The sequence below is a fragment of the Tamandua tetradactyla genome, chromosome 7, assembly GCF_023851605.1.
Source record: "Tamandua tetradactyla isolate mTamTet1 chromosome 7, mTamTet1.pri, whole genome shotgun sequence".
Taxonomy (NCBI): domain Eukaryota; kingdom Metazoa; phylum Chordata; class Mammalia; order Pilosa; family Myrmecophagidae; genus Tamandua; species Tamandua tetradactyla.
Window position 1 is genome coordinate 84,462,136 of NC_135333.1, and position 18,450 is coordinate 84,480,585.

Sequence of the window (18,450 nt, forward strand, 5' to 3'; positions counted from 1 at the left end):
CCCTGTCTCTGTGGGGAAATGCATTCTGAATTCCAAACAACTGACCCACAATCATCTGGAATCTATGGTAAATTGGGGGCTTCCTGTATATGCTGATACAAATAAAAAATTAAAAACCACAGAATTTGACTGTTGCATCAATAAGCCTTTGGTGATCAGTCCCTAGGTGGTGATCTTGGGTTTTCTGGCCTCATAAAACATGTTTGATTTAGGAAACTTGCTATTCTAGAAGGCTGATTGCTTCCAGATTCTTGGTTAAAAGAGAAAATGTGAAAGTGTCACTTGAATATCACTTTTACAGAGACAATTTCACTTTAGCTTTTAATTTTCCCTAATTATATAAAAACCAAATTTTGCATATGAGTCTAAGTAAAATGCAAAATTAAATAAGACCCTCATCCTTTATATGTAGCTTAATGGAAGGAAATAAATCTGTATTTTGCAAAGTAGAACATTTTGGTTCTGATTCAACTCCCAACACTGTGTGAAGAAAAGATTTAACATTGCTAAGATTTTTTAAGAATTATTAAAGTCATTTTTTCTTACTAGTAGATGCTCCACTTAAGGTCATTATAGGTTAAATATTTAAAATTGTGCTGATATTAAGATTCAGTAAATTAAAAGCTAGCTTCATTTATCCAACAAATATTACTGAATGCCTATTGTAGGCCTGGCTGAGGTGAGGGCCAGGGGATGGGGGAGACTGTTAAACCATCCTAGTTTATTTTGCTTAATAATATGTAGAAGACAATGGTTGATGCCAGCCATGGTATAATTTTTAAAATAATGTTTAAATCAGCTAAAAATGTTATCTGTTTCTCCTTTTGTAGTTTTCACTGCTATCCTTTCAACATATGCCATTTACCCCTTAGCCTTAAACTGATAATCCTCTCTGAAGTCCTGTGACAGGTTGTGTGTCCTTTGATTTCACCTTCCTTCTCTCCTTGCTGAATCTGCTTTGATTCCAAGCCAAGCTTTATCAACCTCACCACTACCAACATTTTGGGCCTGATAATTCCTTGTTCTGGGGGCTGTCCTGTGCACTGTAGAATGTTTAGTGGCATCCCTGGCCTCTACTCACTAGATGTCAGGAGCATGCACCTGCCCCAGCTGTGATAACCACAGATGGCTGCACACACTGCCAGATGTCCCTTGGAAGGCAAAATCGCTCCGGGTTGAGAACCACTGCTCTAGGCACATAAATTAAACAGAAAGACTTAAAAAAAAAATTCTCTAAGGTGCCTCAGTGGTCTTGTTCCCCACACAGTGTGACTCTTTCTGGATTTGGATGGATTCAGCTGCGGGCCTTTTACAATGAGGCAGAAACCCGCCTCCCCTCCATCTTCAGGTGAGGCTTCGGGCAGGTGCTTGGTTCATCCTGGCTTCTACTGGCTCCTGTTCCAACTCACCACTGGATTCAGCCTGTCCACTCCCTAACTTGCTCCATATCTCCCACAGATGATTTATAACCCTGTACTGTGTCTTTAATTACAGAGCTATGCTATCTCAACTGATCACTTCATTTCTAAATACAACTTAATGGACTTTTGTTCTGGCTTGCCTAACACGATTACTATTAAATCGAGCCAACAGCTCTCTTGCTCTTTTTTTCCCCCAGATCTTCTTTCCAAAGTAAACCATAAATTGTCCCACTCCTTAAGCTTACATCATATTCTTTTGTCCCTGGGATCTAAATCACTGAAAAAAAAATGTCATTTGGAAATATCCCCAGTAAGTTTCTAACCAAGCTTCCCACAGTATAATTCCTAAGTGGGCACTTGCTGATTGTCCCTTGTAATCTTTGTTTGATTATTATCCTTATTCCAAGGGTTCTGTGGTGAGTCCTATTCTACTCATAGATTTTTACATATATCTATTCTTTTTTATGTGCTTTGCTTTTGAGAACTTAGGAAATCCACAGAAGACAGAGCAATCCCAGAGTTTGACATTTTTTCTTCCTCTGTATTGAAGTATAAATCTTTTTTTCCTTTGTAAAATAATACCGCTTAATTTCTCAGTATTTTTCAAAATTTTCAAAAATTTGTTGCTACAAGTTCTTTTATTTATTTATTTATTTATTATAATGTCCACTCCTGGCCAGGAACATCAAAATCTGGATATCTCCTACTCTGAATTCAAGATAAAACATTTAGAAAATTTGTGAATTTAATTTAAATTTCACCTCTCGACCACAAATTGTTCCTCATTCATTGCATTCAATCTAGTTTCCAGCTCTGATATCACTTCATTCAATGTTACACTACATCACGCACAGCATCAGACTGGAAAGACTTTCAGTCCGGACCTGGGTTTACATCACACTGGCACTGCTTATTATATGTACGGTACAACTTAAGGCAATTTACTTCACTTCTCTGTGTCTCAGTTTTTATATCTGTTAAAGTAAGAAAATATTCTTTGCTTACTTCTCAGGGGATTTGTGAGAATCAAATAAGACATGTTAAAAAGAGATTTAAGACTTTAAAAAAATTGAACAAATGTAAAATTGTATTATGTCCTTTTTATCACTTTTCTCCTCCCCTACTCTGCCATTCCATTCCATACAACTTCACCTATAGCTCACATCTTCATACAACCTCACCCATAGCTCACAGCATTTCCTTTTTCCAAAATCATCTTGGCTTTTATCTTCCCTTTGAACCTCTATTTGGAGGTGGCGAGTGAAAATATTCCCAGGTTTACAGGCGAGAAAAATGAGATCTAGAAGTTAAATATCTAAAAGCATATATGATTGCAATATCATTCAAATTCAAATAAAAATCCTTAGAAGACCTAACAGCATTTCATCTAGAGGATATCATTAGAATTTTATTTCTAATAAAATTTCTAATTTATCATAACAGTTTTAAAGTAGCTTTAAAACTGCTTTAAAATATGAAATAAAAAATGAACAAAACATTTGTTCATTAACAATATATACAGACACAATTATTTTGGTTTTCAGGTGAGGATCATTATATTGTCAAACATTAAATGATAATACTTATTTAAATACATTTTATCAATTATACAGTACATTTCTGACTATTCTGAGTTGGACCTTGTACTCTTCTGAACCAAGAGCAATTACCTTTTCTAATTCTTGATCTTGCCGATTCATAAGTGTCTTCCAGTGTTCATAAAGCTCAACATCTTTAGTTTGAATGTCCTTCAATGTCCCTTCTCTTAGCACACTCCCATCTTTCATGGCTATGATCTAAGGAAAGCACACATTTGCAGAACTGTGACAAATGTTCTTAGTTGGCAAAACTGAATTACCTTTATTTCAGAAAGCCTCTATTAACGTCCCTATTTATTTATATGACTATAATATAGAAATTGATGAAAATAATTGTAAACTCTTACCCAGTCAGCATGTGTAAGATACTGTAACTTGTGAGTCACAAGAACGAGTGTCCTTTTGTCATCTTGGAGAAATTTCAAAATCCCTTCCTGCATTAAGTGATCACTCAAGTGGATGTCCAGGGCAGAAAAGGGGTCGTCCTGCAATCCAAAGAATGGGGAGAAGATGAAAATGTTATATAAACTTTATGTAACTCAATTCCTTTGGAAAGTAGAAATACTAGTTACTAAGGGAAAATTATTCACCAATCCAATTTATAGGACAAAATTTTTTATCACTTTAAATTTTCAGAAAAAGGCATTAACTTAAAAATGAAGCTTTGTTTCCTCTTTCAACTTAAAGTTTTTAAAAAATAAATAACAATATTCAAAGTGGTTTGAATTCTTATATAAAGAGCCTTCAAGTTCAAAGACCTACCATCAATATGGCATTGGCCTTGGCTATTTCAGCGAGCTTAATATATTTATCTAATGTATCTGAATTTTTACTAATTTTTTTACTAGGAGGAGATTTCTAATAAAACAAACTCAAGTAATCTAAGTAATCATTCCTTGAAATCTTTTCAAATGAGAATGTGGCATAGTATAGGTAGTACTGTTTGCCAAGTCTATTTTACCTAAATGGATACAGTTTATCAATTATTGATAAGTATTATGATAGCCATTCCAATTTTACTCCAAAGAAAGTGGACACAAAGGTAGTAAATAAATATACTTTAAATAAGAAAGAAAGCTTAAAGTGTAGCTAAAAACAGATTTCAAGTTTCATAATTCCCTTTCTTTTTTTTTAACATGGGCAGGCACCAGGAATCAAACCCGAGTCTCCGGCATGGCAGGCAAGAACCCTGCCTACTGAACCACTGTGGCCCACCACATAATTCTCTTTTGAGAGTGTCTCTTTAATTAACTGCAACTTCTCTTATTATATAATTAATAACATTTATGTAGACAATGTCAATAAATATTTGTATAGGCACCATCTATTAAACATTACTCAGCAACCTATAACAATAAACCAAAACAAAGCGTGAAAAGGTAGTTAAGATGTAGCTGAATTCTCGATAATAAAAAAGGCATAAAAACTTTTAATTGGATAATAATGGCACTTATTTAATGAGGAATATCTGAGGATTAAATAAGGTAATATATGTAAAATGCTTAGCAGAGTACCAGGTACATAATAGACACTAGATAAATTTAGCTACTGTCATTGTTGTTATTATTATGTATAAGAATCACATACCTAATACTGGACTAACTAATTATTCTCTAATGGTTTTTATGGAAATACATTTAAAACAGACAAATATACAGTTACCTAATTTATTTAGACTATTTAGATAATGGAATAATCCACTTAATGAATGTTTCACTTGACAAAAGTACGTCATTATATACATATATTTATGTATAAAAATGATAATGAAACAAAATGAGCTCAATCACACAATTTTCTTGACTTTCTTGAAATCTCTTTGGAGGCATGGGAGATATTTTTAAACCTTGCATAGCTTCTGGACCATCTTAAAAAATATCAACAGCATTTTGTCACTGGTAAAATGTTTTTCAATTTTAGGTTGCAATGAAATAAACCTAAAGCTTTAAGGTTATCCGAATTGGTCAGAGTACATCCAGTACACACTTTTCTAAAATCTCTGGCTAACACGATAATGTCCAAGATAAAGAAAAGTTAAAGTTTTTAAATTTATGTCATTTGTGGAAGAATTAAAGATACTAACCTTGCTAAGCCTAAAGAAAAGAAAAGCAGGGCAAGTTATGATAATATTAAGATGTTGAGGTATGGTTGCATCCAAATAACAGATTTAATTTTGGTGCTGCAGAAGCAGGATAAAGACCAATTAATGGAAAATATGGAGAAGCAGATTTTGATCATATAAAAACTTTCCAGTAATAAGAGCTGTCTATCATAGGCAGAACAGTACTTCACCAAAGATATCCACGCCCTATCTCCAGAACCTGTGGCTAAGTTACCTTTCATAGCAAAAAGGACTTTACAGATGTGATTAAGGTGAAGGAGCTTGAGGTAGGGAGATTGTCCTGTCTTTTCTCAGTGGGCCTGACCTGTGCATGAGAATCCTTAAAAGCAGAGAACTTTTCCAGCTGCAGAAAGGTGTATATGTGATTACAAAAGACTGATCAGAAGGATGCAACATTGCTGGCTTTGAATATGAGGGAAGGTGACGATAAACCAAGGCATGTGGGGGGTCTCTAGAAACTAGAAAAGGCAAGGAAATGGTTTCTTCCCTAGAGCCTCTTGAAGGAAACAGCCCTGACGGCACTTTGATTTTAGTCCAGTAAGACCCATGTCAGACTCCTAACCTATAGAACTGAAAGATAATAAATCTGTGCAGTTGAAGCCACTGACTGTGGTAATTTATCTTAACAGCAACAGGAAATTTATATACTGTCCAACCAGGAAAAAGATGTGTTAAAGGTAAGAAATCTGTTTTTAGAGTCAGAGAAACTGTTAAGAGAGGCTGAAAGTAATCCTATAATGGGGGTTCCACAATAAATTAACCATGAGATATCACTGAATTACATAATTCTAATTTAAATACTCCAGAGTCATGAACTGGCAGGCAGGAGACTGATTTGGGGCGGTAACACCATACCTATGGTCCCTTAATATTTCCAAGTCACTTAGTTCTCAAGTGATTCACTTATTAACCAAACCTGAGATTCAAGAAGTTAATTTTAATTGTGGGTCCATCCATTATGAAGAAATATTTACAGTTACATGGGTTATGGCCAGATCCTGCTATGGGTTTTATGATGTTTGTGGGAAATCTGAAGGAAGCTATTCTTAGGGAGATGAACCTGAAGTACATTTCCACTATATCCAACTTCTTTTACTTTACAATCCATTTGTAATGGATACAAATTCCAAATCCGCTCTTGGAGACATTTGAGAGATTGGATGGATTAAAGACTCTAAAGGAGGTCTGGGAACCATATTAATAAGTGGTTAATAATTGTATAGGAGGAGAAGGTAGAGGAAGGCTGCAGTTACATAGTCTTCTGGTCTCCAATATACATTGTCTTCTTGTAAGTTATTTTGAGTACCACCTGCCACAGGAACTAACAGAGCAAAATCATAATCAACATCATCATCAAACTTTGTGTACCCACAGGAGGAGCCAAGTTATTAACCCAGAATATGCACTAAATTCATTTATGGGTCTCTTTCATGACACAGATTTCATTTATGGGCCTTGTCCTTAAGCAGATCATGAATCAGAAGAAAACTTCACAGATAAATTTTATGCACAGGCTGCATTGTATACCACTGGAATGGTGTACCGTGTGTTCTTACCCCATGTCCACCACGAGAACATTCTCAGACCCAACTTTCTTTGCCAGAAAATATAAATGAGAAGAGCTCTGACCCTTCCCATTCAAGACACAGCACCATTGCACCCCCTCATTAATAATCCTCATGGTTCAGAAATTCAGAAAAGCAAGTGTTTAGGGCACTTCAGTCTCTTGGACACTAATCTGAATTTTCCAATGCTCAGCCTATAGGGTGACCTTACACTGATTTGTACAGTGAGGATTTCTTCCCCTACATTGTCTATGAATTTTAAGTTAAACCATCTTCCCTTGGGTTTCCTGAATTGTTTCTTTATAGACTCATTTGTTCAGAAGGAAAAAAAAGAAATAGAAACAAAATAAAGGCCATATTCTTACCAAGAAGACAATGTTAGTATTTTGATAGAGTGCTCTCGCCACACAGATTCTCTGCCTCTGGCCCCCGCTCAGGTTGATGCCCTAGAGAAGAAATATCCATAAGCACCCATCTTTTCCACTGGCAAATCTGTAACAAAAATTCCCTTTAAAAAGATAAGGTTATGGTGGCATTGGTAAGATAATTAAAACTATATCTATTGATCAATAGTTGAATTAAATTAGTTTTTACTGATAAATAACATTAATCTTCCTTTCACTCTGTTACAGGGAGCTCTGCTACCCCAAATAATCAATAACCAAAATGCTTGATGAGTGCCAAAGACTTCCAACAATTTCAAGATTTTTTTCTAGTTCTCCTAATTGTGCCTGTACTTTATTTAATAAGTATGTCTCAAATTTGATATTACAAGCTGTGTCTCAAGAGAACTTTAGAGCAGCATGCATTTATGATAAAAAAAATTATAATTTTTTTTCAAAATTAGTATTTCCTGAATACTTAGTATGTGCCAGGCTTGTGTGGACGACTTTCCATTCCTCATCTCTTTTATTCCTCAAAGCAATACAAAGATGTAGGTATTGTTCTCCTTGTTTTACAGCTAAGGAAACTGAGGCTCAGAGAAGTTAAGTTCATGCTCTTAAGCACTATACTACAGTGCAATAAAGAATAACCATGAACAACACAGGCTACGAAGTCAGACTAATCCAAGCTGCACCACCAACTCTATATTTGGCAAGTTTCTCAACCTCTTTCAGCCTTGGTTTTCTCAGCTATTATATATGATAATAATAACATCAATATACTGTATTTGTGGTGAAGAATGAAGTAGATAGTTCATATATCACCTTTTACCCTGCAATTGACACATAAAAGGGTTAAAACGTTAGCCACCATTATTGCAAAAATTACAAGTATAAATGTTTTTCAGCTGGTCAAAACTGTCTGACACCAATGTTTAACATGTTTACATAAAGGAAAAAGAACACTTTAAAAAGAATAAATGTTGACAACAGTAGAAGAGTTGTTGGAAGCAATCTCAATATCCAAACCAATTTGAAGTAAGTTCCAAGTAGGCAAATAATACATGTGGTCAAAGCACAGAACGATGTTTTTTATTTTCCTTGTAAACTTTCAAGAGACTAGCATGATGTTAAGTATTCAACTGTTTCCCTACAAATGAGAGTGGCATCAAAAGGTTCCTGCTCTCTTGCTTCTAGAACAACACACAACTCCTAAACTCAGATTTCACTACAATCCACTAAAGATTAGAGCCAACCAGCAGGATTTTCTACATTTTTTTCATTATTTAGTTAAATCATACATAACTCACTCTTTCTCCAATTTCAGTTTGGTCTCCAAATGGTAGTAAGTCAATGTCTGGCTGAAGAGAACAGGCATCTGTGACTGCTTTATACCTTTAGAAAAAAATGATTTTGAACTTTTAGACTACTACTAACATATTACTCATAAATTAAGTCCCAGTTCCTATATCTTAGAAGTTTAAATAGAACATTTACTGAAAAACTTAATATAAACTAGACTCTACAGTTTTTTTTTTTTTGTATGCTTTATGGAAAGGTCACATTTCATTCTTTTTTCCATGTGAGTATCCCGTTATTGAAGCACCATTTGTTGAATTTTTGTTGTTTTCTGTTTGCTTGCTTATTTGTTTGTTTTTGGAAGTGCATGGGCTGGGAATTGAACAAGAGTCTCCCATATGGCAGGTGAGAATTCTGCCACTGAACTATCCTTGTACTTCCTACACTGGTTTTTTAGTGCAAAGAAAAATAGGTTTTGTTCCCACACTACAAAAGTTAGCACAGAGACTTCCAGGAAAGATGGCAGAGTAGAGAGAGCTCCAAGACTGAGTCCTTCCACAAAACCAGTAATAAACAGGCAGGAACTGTTTGAAACAACTGTTTAGGGGGCTCCAGAGGCCAGAAAAGCACTCTACATATCCAGGGAAGAACAGGAGGGAGAGACAAACTGCAGTAAATAACTGTGAGTAGCTCTCTTGGTGCAGCAAATGCCAGCGCCTATACCCACTCTTGTGACAGGCTGCTTTAGAATCCAGGCCCAAGCCAGTTGGCTAGGGACAGTAAGGGACATAAAAATCTTCTTCCCCAAGAACAGGGGTGGGCACATCAGATCACTGATCGGGGCTCCTGATTACCTAATTCAGATCTCTGGGTTCTGGCTCTGACCTAGTGTTTCAGCCCGCCTTGGACAAAGGCAGCAGCAGCCATTATCTCAAACCCACCCCACGCTATGGCCGAGATGGTGCAAATTTAAAGATGCAGCTGCTTCCTCAAGGTTCTGATGGGTGGTTAGCTGAAGGGCTGCATTTGCTGGGCATGCCAAGAAAGCACAGATATGGTGAGCCATCAAAGAGACTTTGGACATATTTTCTGATCTCCTCCCTTGTGCACTTTGATGCTGGTGCATGAATGCTTTGTGGGTCCCTGGCCTTGTTTTCACTGAGAAATATTCACTTGGGAAAGTCCTCTCTGGAGCAAGGCTCCTCCCAGAATTTGCCCTCCAGGCAAAAGCAGGCAGAAACAATAAAAGGAAGGTAAAACATTATAAAGGTGGCCAAACAAACAAACAAAAAAGAGAACAGATCAGATTCCTGGAGAAAGAACAGAGGAAAGGAATCATGTCCTGGATGAGAAGCTATTGTATAAAAAGTGCAATCTTAAAAATTGTACCACATATCTAGGGCAAGAATCAGATGAAGAGCAGAAAAAATTTGGTCAGTTAAACACAAGCTATTCTAAAGGTCTAGAATAAGCAGAAAGTATCAAAGAAGCATCAAATGTTGAAGAGAAGCAGAAAGTATCAAAGAAGCATCAAAGAAGCACTGTACACAAACCCAATCAACAGTAAAACCCCAAGCAAGAGAGAAACTGATCTTCAGGGTAAAACTCTTCAAATGCCTAGGCATCAGCAAAAAACAAGAAGTCATGCTAAGAAATGAGAAGATACGGCCCACTCAAGAGAACAAATTAAAACTTCAGAAGAGATACAGCATTTGGAACAAATAATCAAAGATATTCAAACAAATCACTTCATTAATTCAAGGAAATGAAGGAAAAGACAGCTAAAGGGATAAAGTACATTAAGAAGGCAATGTATGAGCAAACAAAAGAATATGAAAGCATAAAATGAAACTTAACAGAAGTTATGGGGATGAAAATCACAATAGAAGACATTATAAATAGAGTACAGGGGAGAGGCAGGGCAAGATGGCAGCACAGTGAGGAGCAAAATTTAGTTCGCCCTCTAGGGAAGCTAGTAAATAGCTAGGAACTGTATGGAGCAACTGCTTAAAGGGACCTCAGTGACTGGACATCTTATATCAGTCTGGAACAGTGGGAGATCCCATATAGAAATGTAAGTTAAATCACAGAGACTGGTGCTCCTTCCCACAGGCATGTCATGCTGGTTCCCTTAGGAAATAAGAAGCCCTGCTCTGTCTGCTGGGACTAGCCACTCCACCAGATGCCACAAATAACTCCCCTACCAGGCATGAGAAAAATGACCCCAATGGGCACAGAAAACGGCTGCCCACTGGGTGCAAGAATAGCCACCCCTCTAGGTGACAAGAATAGTAGCCTTGCCAGGAACTGAAAACAGCCACCCCACAACATCTTGCTCAGCGGCCACTGCAGTTGGGGAGAGGTAGGGCAAAGGGGAAGAGGTAGCTGAATAGCGCCATTTGTTGGGAAACTTCAAGTAGAATCGTACCCTTTTCATGAGATCTGGACCTTGGTCTGGCAAGTAATTACTGACAAACCAAGTGCAAAAGGGGAACTCAAGGCAAACCCAAGCAAATACAAAACCTTAGACAAGTCATGGAAATCAACTTACAAAATAACTCATCAAGGTAAACAAATGCCCTGAACAAAACAAAAACCCACAAAGCATGGGAAGATACAGGCAGATATAGCCCAATCAAATGACTAAATTAAAACACCAGAGGGGACATGACATTTGGACCAACCAATCAAAGACATTCATAACAGCATAAAGGATATCAAGAAGACACATGATGAGCATAAATAAGAATGTGAAAAAATAAAGAGCCAAATAATGGATCTCGCAAAGATGAAAAATACTATAGACCAAATAAAAAATACATTAGAGACAAAACACCAGATTTGAAGAGACAGAAGAAAAAATAAGCAAGCTAAGAAACAGGATGATTGAACTCTAATGCACAAAAGAACAAATAGCAAGAAAGTTGAAAAAAATGGAACAGGATTTCAGGGAAATGATGAACAACATGAAGAGGAGACATGTAAAAATCACTGGTGTCTCAGAAGAAGAAAAGAATAAAGGGCTACAAAGTAGCTGGAAGAAATAATGGGAGAAAACTTCCCAAATCATATAAAAGATTAAAATATGCAAATCAAAGAAGCCCAACGAACCCCAAATAGAATAAATCCAAATAGACATACTCCAAGATACATATGAATCAGACTATCAAATGTTGAAGAGAAGCAGAAAGTCCTGAAAGTAGCAAGAGAAAAGCAAATTCACTACATATAAGGGAAGCCACCTAAGACTGAGTTCAGATTAATTAGCAGGCACCATGGAGGTGAGAAGGCAGTGGTATGATATATTTAAGATCCTGAACAAGAAAGACTTTCAGCCAAGAATTCTTCATATTCTTCATCCAGCCAAGTTGTCCTTCAAAACTGAGGGAGAAATTAAAGTCTTCTCAAGCAAAGGCTAAGAGAATTTATCAACATGAGACTTGCCCTACAAGAAATTCTAAGGGGAATTCTGCAGTTGGAAGAGAAAAAAAAAAAAAACAGGGAGGGAGGTCTGGAGGAGGGAACAGAATCTAAGAGTGTCAGTAAGGTTAACTAAAGAATAACAAGAGAAAAGGAGAAAAGAATATATAGATCTGAAAAATTAAAAGGATAACTTGGTAGATTCAAGAATTGCCTTTACAGTTAAAAAAAAAACAAAAAATTTTGAATGTGAATGGACTAAACTCACCAAATAAAGACATTAATTGACAGAACAAATTAAAAATTATGATCCATCTATATGTGGCTTATAATAACTCAGTTTGACCCAAGGATATAAATAGATCAAAGAGAAGGATGGTAAAAAATCTTCTATGCAAGCTCTGATGATTGGTTCTGGTGTCCACTTGGCCAGGTGATGGTGTCCAGTTGTCTGGTCAGGAAAGCACCTGTTACTGCAAAGATATTTTGTGGCTGGTTGATAAAGCAGAAAGCTGGAGTATTAAGTCATCAGTCAGTTGATTGCGGCTGTGGCTGCTTACATCTACAATCAACTAAGAGTGTACCTCCCACAAATGAGATAACCCAATCAGATGAAGACTTTTAAGGGAGAAGATAAAATTTGCACTTTTTTCTTTAGCCAGCAAGATTCTCTTGTGGAGTTTATCGAGACCCTTCATCAGAGCTATCAGCTTCACAGCCTGCCCTTCAGAGTTTGGACTCTTGCCTTCCCACAGCTGCATGAGACACTTTTATAACTCTTATTTTTACAGATATCTCCTCTTGGTTCTATTTCTCTAGAGCCTGACTAATACGCAAGCTGTAACCAAAAAAAAGCAGGAGTAGCTATACCAATATCAGATAAAATAGACGTAAAATGTAAAGATGTCATAAGAGACAATGAAGAACACTACATATTGCATATTAATAAAAATGACAATTCACCAAGAAGAAATAACAATCATAAATGTGTATGCTCCCAATCAAGGAGCTCCAAAGTACATGAGGCAAACACTGTAAAAACTGAAGGAAGCAACAGACAGAGTTGCTAGTTTACAGTTCTAAGGCTGAGAAAATGCCCCAATTAAAACAAGTCTATAGAAATGTCCAGTCACAGGCATCCAGGGAAAGATACCTTGATTCAAGAAGGCCAATGAAGTTCAGGGTTTCTCTCTCAAGTGAGACAGCACATGGCGAACACAGTAAGGGCTTCTCTCTCATCTGGAAGGGTACATGGTGAGTACGGCATCATCTGCTAGCTTCTTCTCCTGGCTTCCTGTTTCATGAAACTCCCTGGGAGACGTTTTCCTTCTTCATCTCCAAAGGTCACTGGCTGGTATACTCTTTGCTTCGTGGTGCTGCAGCATTCTCTCTCTCTCTCTGAATCTCTCATTCTCCAAAATATTTCCTCCTTTATAAGACTTCAGAAACTAATCAAGACCCACTCAAATGGGTGGAGACATGTCGTCCCTTAATCCAGCTTAACAACCACTCTTGACTAAATCACATCAACCAGGGAGATGATCTCATTACAGTTTCAAATATACAGTATTGAATAGGGATTATTCTACCTTTATGAAATGGGATTTATATTAAAACATGGCTTTTCTTAGGGGACATGCTTCCTTTCAAACCAGCACAGACATCCTAAAAAGAAGAGTGAAGTGGGAGGACTGACACTTCCTGACTTAAAAATGTATTATAAAGCCACAGTGTTCAAAACAGCATGGTATTGGCACAAAGACAGAAGTACTGATCAGTGGAACTAAATTAAAAATGCAGAGATAGACCGCCAAATCCACTGAATTATGATAGAATAGTCATTTCAACAAACCATTTGACGTGGGAGAACTGGATAACAATAGCCAAAAGAATGAAAGAAGACTCTTACATTATACCTTATATAAAAATTAATTAAAAATGGATCAAATTCCTAAATATAAGAGACAGTGTCATAAAATTCTAAAAGAAAATATAGAGAAACATCTTCAAGATCTAGTAATAGGTGGTAGCTTCTTAAATTTTACACCCAAAGCATAAGCCATGAAAGAAAAATTAGATAAATGGGAAATCCTCAAAATCAAAAGTTTCTGCACCTCAAAGGACTTTGTAAAAAATGTGAAGAGGCAGCCAACTCAATGAGAGAAAATATTTGGAAACCACATATCAGATAAACGTTTGACACCCTGTCATATAGAAATTATACAACTCAACAACAAAAGAACAAAAGCCCAATTATAAAATGGGCAAAGGATATGAACAGACTTTTTTCCAAAGAGTAAATAGAAATGCCTAAAAAGCACATGAAGAGATACTCATTTTCATTAGCTATTAGGGAAATGCAAATCAAGACTACAGTGAGTTTTCATCACACACCTATAAGAATGGCTGCTATTAAACAAAAAGACCCCAACAAATTTTGGAGAGGATGTGGAGAAATTGGAACATGCCTTCACTGCTGGTGGAAATGTATAATGGTATAGCTGCTGTGGAAGGCAGGTTGGTGGATCCTCAGAAAACTAAACATTGAGGTGCCCTACACCTGGCAATTCCAATACTTGCTATATACCCAGATGAACTGACTGCAGTGACACAGACAGACATTTGAATACCAATGTTCATAGTGGCACTATTTATAACTGCCAAAAGATGGACACAATCCAAGTACCCAACAACAGACAAGTGGATAAACAAAATGTGGTATATACATTCGATGGAGTATGATGCAGCATTAAGATGAAATGAGGTTATGAATCATATGATAACATGGATGAACCTTGAGAACATAACACTGAGTGAAATATGCCACACACAAAAGGATAGATTCTGTATGATCTTGCTATTATGATTCTGCTAAAAGTAAACTCAGAGGCCTACAAATTAAATTACAAGGGACTTAGAGATGCACAGAGGCCAGAGGTGGGTGAATGGTTACCCAAGGAGGTTTAACTTAAATATAAGGGAACAGATAGAAGTGATGGTGGTTCACTAGTGGGGTAATAAGTAACACTGCCATACTGAAGGTAACTATAATTGAAAGGGCTTGTGTAGAGTCAGGTATCCCATTACTTAACTCTACAACCATAAATAAGTTCTTACATTAACTATTTCAAAGATTTGTTCTTGTACAAAGAGTTAACAATAGGGGGATATAGAGGGAAAACTGATATTACATGCTATGCCCTATAGTTAAAAGGAAGACATCAACAGTACCACAGCAATATTGGGGGGGGGCAGGGAGGGACAAGAGATAGGGGAGGTTTAGATACGGTATTTGGTAAGGTTGTGTTTATTGGTTCATTGTCTCTTTGGTGGTTCTTCTTCTCACTGGACCAGTGGAAACAGCCTAGAACTGAGAGTGCTGATGATTTTACAGCTGAGTGAGGACACTGTGAAACATGGATTGCTTATCTTGGACATTACCCATGATGCCCAATAGATGGAGGGGGTTGAAGGGCACAACGAGAAGCAGAATGGTGAACTGTGACTTTTACATACGATGGAATATTGTGCAGCTACAAAGAAAATGAAGTTGTGAGGTACACAATGAAGTGAATGAATCTTGGTTACATTCTGCTGTGCAAAATAAGCCAGAGACAAAAGAACACTTATAGCATCACCTTTTTAAGAAAATTCTTATAAGAGTTAGTTGTAAGTGTATTTCTAGATTCTGAGATGCTGTGCTGTAAGTTTATAAGCTGATATTTCCCTGGAACACTGGGTACCTCTCTGACACCTAATGCTCAGAGCTGGAATTCTACAGCTCTGAAAGTCAGCATCACTTCCTACAGCAACTGTTAAAGTAACCAAAAAAGAGATCAGCCTTCAATTCGAGATAAAAATGAAGCCAATCTGATAAGAAATAAAGTTAATCAGAATACAGGGCAAAGAATGACAGTGTATGGATTCTAGAGCTTCACCTACTGAATAAGACCAAAGGAAGAGAGGTTTATTGTATCTAGAACCTAATTAATGTAACACACAAACTACATCAACCTGCATGGATAGCTCGTTTTAACCACCTAAATGCATGGAACTCAGAATAAGAATGAGGCCTCGTAATTCATTTACCTTAATGTTATACCCAAGTACATACCAGACTATGGTGGGTTGATAATTTAAAAGTATTGGTAGAGGGTGTGCAAGGGTAGTTCAGTGGTAGAATTCTCACCTGCCACGCAGGAGACCTGGTATCAATTCCCAGTTCATGCACTTCCCAAAAAACAAACAAACAAGCAAAAACAAACAAAAAATGAAACAAAAAATTCAACAAATGATGCTGCAATAATGGGATACTCACACAGAAAAATAATGAAATACGATTCTCCACACAGCATACAACAACAAAAAAAATCAGTAGAGTCCCTTGTAGGGTTAGAGAAAAAAATATGGAACTTTAAATTTGCCCATCTTGGAAACACCTGGTACTCTCTCAAATATTAGGGACTCCCAAGAAAATAACCCAAGGACTTGATTTAGGGAATTGCCTGTTCGAAATACATTTCTGTAGTAGAAGAGCTAAGACTACTTACAATTATGCCTAATAGTTGCTTCCAGGAAACCTCTTTCATTGTTCAATGTGGTCTCTCTCTCTCTAAGCCCAACTCTGCAAGGAAAATTATTACCGCACCTCCACCCACTCCCGATGTGGGATTGAGATCCAGGAGTAAAAGTCTCCCTGAAAGCATGAGACATGATTCCCAGGTATGAGTCTGGTCCTGGAACCATGGGATCGACAATGCCTTCCAGGACAAAAGGGGGAAGAGATGTAACAAAATAAGTTATCAGTAGCTAAGAGAGTTCAAATGGAGCTGAGAGGCTATTCTAGAGGCTACTCTTATGCAAGCTTCAGATAGATATTGCTAATTGCCATGGTACCTAGGGCCCTGAGACTGTACAAACATTTCATACACTAAGTTTACTTTCCTGAAACTTATAAGCTTCAGAGAATTCCTAGGACAAATAAGTCTTGAAACCAAGAGGGACCAGCCTCTCCAAGAACATCAACTAATCCCACCCCTCTACCCAATGAAAAAGTTATAATGGGCATACCCCAAAGATCCCTATAGAACTGGGTGAGGAATAAAAGTAGGAGGTGGAGTTGTAACAGAGAAGATAAGGTTTAACAGAGGAGTAGGACTGTTGCATCACTCTATTGATGTTTCTTTTGGCCTCCGGTGTTTTGGAGCAACTAGATGGTATAACATGAAGCTGAGGAATGGTAACCCATATGAAACTTTGAAATCTGTTCTGTAACTATTTGATAAATTGTAGTCTGAAAATTACTGCTTCTTTTTGTATGTTATGTTTCACAATAAAAAACATTTAAAAAATAGAATAGAGGAACACAACAAGAGTATGAACAGGCAAAAGAAAGAATCAGTGAACAAGAAGATAGGGCAATTGAAATTTTACAGAGAGAAGAACACATAGAGAAAAGAATGGAAAAAAAAAGACAAACTGAGCTGTGTCTCAGGAATTTGAGTGAAGACCATGAAGTATACAAACCTACACGTCACTAGTGTCCAGAAGGAAAAGACATAGAAAATGGGCAGAATGAATATTCGAAGAAATAATGTCTAAAAATTTCACACTTCTTATGAAAAATATACATATATATGCACAAGAAGACAGAATAAATCCTAACAGACCTACTCTGACATACTGATTATAATGTCAAATGTCAAAGATAAAGAGAGAATTCTGTAATCAGCAAATGAAAAGTGTATTCATCAAGGTCAAGGAATCTACAAGAAAACTAAGTGCTGATTTCTCATCAGAAATCACAGAGTTAGGGAGGCAGTGGTTTCATGTATTTAAGGTACTGAAAGAGAAAAACTGCAAGCAAATAATTCTTTTTCTGACAAAACTGCCCTCTGAAAATAAGGGAGAGCTTAAAATATTCACAGATAAACAGAAACTTAGAAAAGTCAGCAACAAGAGACTTGCCCTACAAGAAATAAAGGGAGTCCTGAAGGCTGCAAAGACAGAAAAGAGTGGCTTGGAGTACTATGAAGAAATAATGATCATCAGTAAGTGTAACTAAAAGGGTAAAAAGGGACAGAAGTATTATGTATAAAAACCAAAGAATAAAATGCCTAAAGTACGTACTGCCTTTACTGAAATAACATTGAATGATAATGGATTAAATCCCCCAATTAAGAGACACAGATTGGTAGAATGGATAAAAAAAAGAAAAGCATGATCTAACTATATTCAGTTTACAAGAGACTCACCTTAGACCTAAAGACACAAATAGGTTGAAAGTGAAAGTTTGAAAAAAAATACATTTCACGTAAAGAGTAACTAAAAAGAGCTAGGTAGCTATACTAACATTGAAAAAGTAGACTTTAAATGTAAAACTCTTATAAGAGACAAAGAAGGACACTATATAATAATAAAATGAGCAATCCACCAAGAATAATAAACAACCATAAATATTTATGCACCTAACCAATGTGCCTCAAACTCTGACCGAACTGAAGGAAGAGATAGATGCCTCTATAATAGTAGTTGGAGATTTCAATACCAACTCTTATCAATAAATAAAACATCTAGACAGAGGCTTAATAAGGAAACAGAGATCTTGAATAATATGAAAAATGAACTAGACCTAAAACACAT

At 36.7% G+C, this 18,450-nt stretch overlaps 1 protein-coding gene across 10 annotated transcripts in view; it reads right to left on the bottom strand.

The window, feature by feature from the left end:
• Positions 1-18,450, bottom strand: part of ABCC9 (ATP binding cassette subfamily C member 9) — a 149,100-nt gene that overhangs the window by 43,572 nt on the left and 87,078 nt on the right. For all 10 annotated transcript variants that reach the window (XM_077170263.1, XM_077170261.1, XM_077170254.1 and 7 more), the window contains 4 exons: positions 8,400-8,484; positions 7,072-7,152; positions 3,367-3,504; positions 3,092-3,217 (listed from right to left, as the gene is read on the bottom strand). In XM_077170263.1, the coding sequence (XP_077026378.1) occupies positions 3,092-3,217; positions 3,367-3,504; positions 7,072-7,152; positions 8,400-8,484 (430 nt within the window). The remainder of the gene's footprint in view (positions 1-3,091; positions 3,218-3,366; positions 3,505-7,071; positions 7,153-8,399; positions 8,485-18,450) is intronic.